The 6,000-nt window shown below is 49.3% G+C and overlaps 1 protein-coding gene and 1 long non-coding RNA gene across 4 annotated transcripts in view; one reads left to right on the top strand and one right to left on the bottom strand.

Moving 5' to 3' along the window:
• LOC141758653 (uncharacterized) overlaps positions 1-6,000 on the bottom strand; it is a 209,563-nt gene that overhangs the window by 161,471 nt on the left and 42,092 nt on the right. The window lies entirely within an intron of this gene.
• The window catches only part of jmjd1cb (jumonji domain containing 1Cb), a 125,566-nt gene that overhangs the window by 106,940 nt on the left and 12,626 nt on the right, over positions 1-6,000 (top strand). For all 3 annotated transcript variants that reach the window (XM_074620255.1, XM_074620256.1, XM_074620257.1), the window contains 3 exons: positions 1,037-1,215; positions 2,559-2,721; positions 3,048-5,700. In XM_074620255.1, coding sequence (XP_074476356.1) covers positions 1,037-1,215; positions 2,559-2,721; positions 3,048-5,700 — 2,995 coding nt within the window. The remainder of the gene's footprint in view (positions 1-1,036; positions 1,216-2,558; positions 2,722-3,047; positions 5,701-6,000) is intronic.

Below are 6,000 nucleotides of genomic sequence, written 5' to 3' on the forward strand. Positions count from 1 at the left end.
TCTGAGGCTATATCAGGTTCAGGTTTTAGAGCTATATGAAATCATATGAAACTACAAAACCTAAGAAATCTATTGGTACCAACCATGTAATTTTCAAAGGGGTCCTTTGACCTCTGACCTCAAGATATGTGAATGAAAATGGGTTCTATGGGTACCCACAAGTATCCCCTTTACAGACATGCCCACTTTATGATAATCACATGCAGTTTGGGGCAAGTCATAGTCAAGTCAGCACACTGACACTTCTACAATTCATTTGACTTAATTAAAAAAAAAAGACGAAGTTAAAGAAGTAGTCCAACTCTAAAATGAATTATTATAATGCTTTTTCAATGATTTTTGACATGTAAGCTCGATGTGATGAAAAAGTATTTACTTTAATTTGATATCAGTGTGGCAGTTGACTCCTACAGAATGTGGCTGAACTCAAACAACCCTGTTCTGTGTACTGGATACTATACTGCCGCCCAGGGGTTGTTCCATTATTCACTGTCTCTGGAGGACATCCAGGATTTGTCCTTACATGACATCATCACTGCAGTTCGGTTCTCTGTGTGTGTCAGCTCAAAGAGACTGGACTCATTAAGTCTGTCCTGTCAGCTGTATACAGTAAGCACTCCAGAAAATAACAGGTTGGAGGGTTAGTGTTATTTTACAGTGGATTATCCCTCTTATACTATTTCCACTTGCGAGTTATCAAAACTTAAATATTGTTCCACTTTCAAAATGAAACTTTCACTTTACTACTCCAACAAGTAGGAAGAGGCATAATAGCAGCTGAAACTGGTTACCTGTGAGCATTAGAGCGCCGATGAGGACGTTTGTCCAGCCATCTACAGCTGAGTGTCCACAGTGTAAAACAAAGTGTAGAGCAGGTGTAATTTATGGTGACATACTTAACCTTGACCATATGTGTGTTTGCACTTTGCTGCATTTGCATTTTTCTTGTACTATGACATTTATGACCAGATTTTCCTGGATTGGACTTTTCATTTTGGTTTATTGATTTATTTATATCTGTGTGTTTTGTGTGCAGAACACATCCAGTCCATGGATGCACCAGACTGCCGGTAGCGTTGGTGACGGTATGGGTTTGATGAGCCACGTGCCCGTTCGGCCAGCCAGCGCCGACGCCCTCCGCCCCCCTGTCAAGATCAACACGCACTCGCACGCAAGCCCTCCACTGTCAAAGGCCAGCATGAACGCTCATAAAGAGTGAGTAGAATGACCTGTAACGTGTAAAGTTCTCCAAGATGCTGGATTGGCTTCAACAGCTTGTCTCCATAGATACCAACAACTTTTCTTTCTGCCGTCAACCATGGAAGAAATAACCACTATTGCTGCTTTGTACATGTTGTGGAAGTCCCAGATATGTCAGAAAACCAAAAGCCATCATGTCTGGGTTCATAACATCACCCGGCGGCGAGCTGTATTCACATACAGTGCCATTGCACTGACTGTATCTAGCAAGCCACACGTCACTACTTCTATATGAACCCAAAATAAACAGATTGTGCTGTAATTTAATTACAATAAACGGATCAAAAGGATGCAGAAATTACTACACAATGATGCCGATTTGTAAAAAGTCTGAATTCATGCTTTGTCAGGTCTGTCCGCAAGATGACAAGCAAACAACTTTTAAATTGCTTGTTTTCTGAATGGAGTTCTGATGGATCAGTGCCGGGCTATGCAGCTGCTCCATCAACACTCAACATAATGTCATCTAGACATAAATGCGGCAGCGACGTTGTTTTTTCTACCATAGACAGTCTGTGGTTTATACACATACATTTATACACAGAGTTTGGTCCGGTCTCTGTACAGATATGATGTACTATCGTAGCTCTGGATGACCACAGACAGATACAAGATTTTTTTTCCCTTGATTTCTGATTCAACAACGTCAGGACGTCGGTGACGACAGTTGGAGAATCTCAACGCTGAGAGGCTTTTGCGACACAGTGTCATGCAAATTTCTCTCTCGAGTTGAATTATTTGGAGTGAAGCTCTCCAACGTGGGGATAGTCTCAGTGGAAACACGAGGCGTTCCTTTAGTCCGAAGGATGGTTCAAAGAAGCACTCGGGGGCAAGAAAGATGGGGCACACAGTCGTTGCTCTGTACAGCCGGCCCTTTCCTTTGTGAAGCTAGATGTGTCCACAGAGCAACAAGAGAGCTGTGTGAGCCCCGAGATGCAGACAGGCAATGTCAGGTCAGTCAGATGAAGTGAAGTGCCACTAATCCAATATGAAAGCAGTTCAGACAGAATGCTGTTCATTCAGCAGCCTGTGCTCTTCTTATGTAACCACCGACACCACTGAATACCCAAACACACAAACACACAGCAGCTCATCATCGCTCGTCTCTCTCATTAGCCTAGTTATGTCACGTCCATTCAAATCTGATGAACGGCCAGCGATACCATGACAACCTACGGATAACCTAAACCTGTCTGTTACCTGAGCATAGTTTCATACTTTCCCAAAAATCACTCACATATTAGCTGCCATTTCCTGTTTTATTTCGTTGAAATGACCTGTGAAATGTCCGTGTGCAGAGATGTGGATAAGAAAGGCTTTGTGGACCCGATCAGGACGTTGACGTTGGCCCAGCTGAAACAGGAGCAGAACGACAGGAGTCGAACCCCCACAGGGAAAGACGTCCACATGCACCGCCTCTACCTGGACCCCCACAGCAAAGCTCGCATGGCAAACGCACAGGTACACTACTCCGCTTAAATATTAGTATCTATTGGTAATAGTAGCAGCAGCACTAACGGGAGTATCACACATGTTCGGCTGTGTAGAAATTATATTATTTCTTAGTTTTATTTTTGAGCAAGTGTATTCATTCATGGAAAATCCTAAATACATATTTTGGTGGGTGACAGTGAGATGGACATCACTAACTTATTGACATCCAATGTTAAATGAGCAGCCCCATATATTGGTCTACATGTAAATCAAATTACCTCAAAATGTAGCAGGAGTGCTTCAATCCGTCTGAGAAAACCAGTCCTCAACAGTGTTTGCATCTTCTTTCCCAGGATGCAGTTCAGGCAGCAGACCGAGCCAGTAAATACAAAGAGGAGAACCGGCAAATCCTGAAAGAGAGCATCGAGGTGGCTCCCTTCACCGCTAAGATCCAGCGCTCCGGTGACCCCGGGATGGACAGGGACAGAGAGAGGAGCAGAGATCCAGCCTTCCCCGTCCGGCTACCAGCTCTCGCCTCCACGAGCCCCAAGGCCGGCCACATCCATCCCCACGTTATCCAATCGGAAAAGAGCAACTACTTCACCACGCTGTCCAACAGTGTGGTGAATGAGCCTCCGAGACTTTATCCCTCCAAGGAGCTCAGCTCTTACTACGAGAAAGTGTCTGGCGGAGCTCCAGGGGTTGTGGCCAGTGTCGGGACCGCTGTGCCAAGCCAGGGAGCTCTGTCCCTGGGCAGCTATAGCTCCAAAGCCTCCCTCTCCAAGCCTCCTCCCCTCATTAAGCACCAGCCAGAGGGAGGAGAGGGTTTAGCAGGGAAAATCACTGAGCAGCTCAGCCAGCAGGTGACGCTAGTCCAACAGCAACATCAGCACCACGCGGGTGGTCTAGACAGGATAGAACGCCGCAGCCCTGCCATCTCTCCTTCCTCCTCTACATCTTCCCCCTCAGCACCCAACCACCACCATCAACACCAACACCAACACCACCACCACCACCAACAGCAGCAACAGCAGCAGCAGCAGCAGCAGCAGCAGCAGCAGCAACAGCAGCAGCAGCAGCAACACCAGCTCAGGGCAATGCCATCCCTCCACCGAGCGCCTGTCTTCCATCCGCCCACGCAGCACGCACTGGAACGCAAAGAGGCTGCAGATCGAGAGAGGGAGCGGGAGAAGGAAAGGGAGCGAGAGAGGGAGAGGGCGGGTTACGGTGGACGCCTGTCTCCGCCCACCCTCACGCCCATCCAGCCGGTTAGCTTGGCGGCTGCTGGTAGCAAAACATCAGCGGAGCAGCAGAAGCCCCCCACGCTGCTGCCGGAACTCAGGGACGTCAAAGGTCACGTAAACGCTGCCGTCGTCACCTCCGTGGCCTCCGCCATGGGCGGGGAGATCATGACTTCCTCTGCAGACGCGTGGAGAGGTGGAGAGATAATTCAGGAAAGAGGAGGAGTGTCGAGGTGCAAGCCCCAAGCCGCGATGGCGTCAGTCATTGTGCGTCCGTCGACATCTATTAAGTACGACAGTCCCGTTGGTGCTAACAAACCCGGTGCTATGATCCTTAAGGAGCTCCCACAGGGGAGGTTCTACCCATCCAAGCTTCAGGGGGAATGTCTCAGACTAGGGGACGGTGTTAGAGAAGCCGTAGCTGGCAGGATTATCCAACCCAACTCCAACCTGGATGACATGTGTGTCCAGTATAAAAGCACTTCTATGCGTGGCATGCAGGGAACTTTCGGAGCCAGTATCACAAACTCTGTGTGCAGGACATCACCTTTTGGCATACAGAGTATCAGTGGGACAGCCATCCCTGAGCTGGGCTACTCAGTCTCAGCTCGGGGAGACATTTCAGCTCTTAAAACTGGCTTTTGTGGCCGTGTGCTAAGCCACTCAGGACCAGGAGAGTACCAGGAGGGGTTAGGCTCACGCACCACATCTCCAGGGGGGTCTCTGCCTCCCCCTAGTCCAGCAGGGACACCCCAGCCCAGTCCATGCCTCACCCCAACACCTAGCTCTATTTCTGGCTCCAGTCAGCCTTACTCCTCCTCCTTTGTCCACCTTAAGAAGCACAAAGCTGCCTTGGCTGCAGCCCAGTCCCGAAGCAACTTCTCCTCCGCGCCCACATCCTTCGCAACTGGAAACTGCTTCCTTCCTGTGGATTCAGTCGACAAAACTCCCATTCACATCTCGCCCCCTCCGCCCTCCTCCAGCCAAGCTTCGTCATCTTCGGTCGACAGCAGTAGCAGCAGCTCGGCTTGTGGGAGCACAACAACGGGCAAGTCCAGTCCCCTGCCCAACGGCCAGACCTCTGGACCGGCCTCGACAAGCAGCGGGCAGCCCAGTAACTACCACAAGTTGAAGAAAGCCTGGTTAACCCGGCACTCAGAGGAGGACAGGATCATAACCGCTACTACAAGCTCCATCAGTACTAAACCAGAGAAACTGCCCACCATCACCACCACCACCCCCACCCCCACCCCCACCACCACCGCCACCAGCACCAGCACAAGTAACACCACAGCCATGTCAGAAATGATGAAACCCTGTACAGTCAATCTCAGCGCCTCCACTTCCAGCGAAGTGGAGATGAGCAAAGACAGTGGAATCAAAGTGGAGAGAGAGAGGCAGCTGGAGGAGAAGGTGGGAGGAGCAGCAGCAGCAGCAGCAGCAGCAACAGCAGCAGCAGCAGCAACAGTAGCAGCAGCAGCAGGAGGAGGAGGAGGAGGGGAGGAGAGGAAAGCAGCTCCCTCATCAAGGCGAGGGAGCAAACGGTCATACGAGTCCGGTTCAGAGAGCGGCGGGGATGACTCCGACACCAGCGAAAGCAAAATGGAGGGCCGAGCCAAGCGTCAGCCTAAACCAACCTACAAGAAGAAACAGAATGACATGGCCAAGAAGAAAGGAGACAACGAGAAGGACGAAGATGACTTGAAGCCCAACGGCATCTTCAGATCAGCCCGAGAGAAGACTAAACTCAAACTAGCCAGCACCAGTAAGTCTGACAGTCTTCTCTAAATAGATTGAACACATTAATCTGTACTTTTGTTCTTGTTAACAAATTTGTACGATTTTGAAATGGATTTTTTTAATGCCAGAATCGATATAATTGCTCCATTTGAGTCTATGCGGAGGTAGACGGAAGTTACCGCTTTTATTATTGTTGTACTGAGTAACGTGACGTCATATCTGTTCCGTTATCCGTCAACCAAAACAAACCGCAGCGAGCTGAAACGACAAAGTAGAAAACGGCGGAGGGTCTGCGTGGCTACGACCTGCACCCTCACGTTAAATC

Source organism: Sebastes fasciatus, chromosome 20, assembly GCF_043250625.1.
Source record: "Sebastes fasciatus isolate fSebFas1 chromosome 20, fSebFas1.pri, whole genome shotgun sequence".
Lineage (NCBI taxonomy): Eukaryota > Metazoa > Chordata > Actinopteri > Perciformes > Sebastidae > Sebastes > Sebastes fasciatus.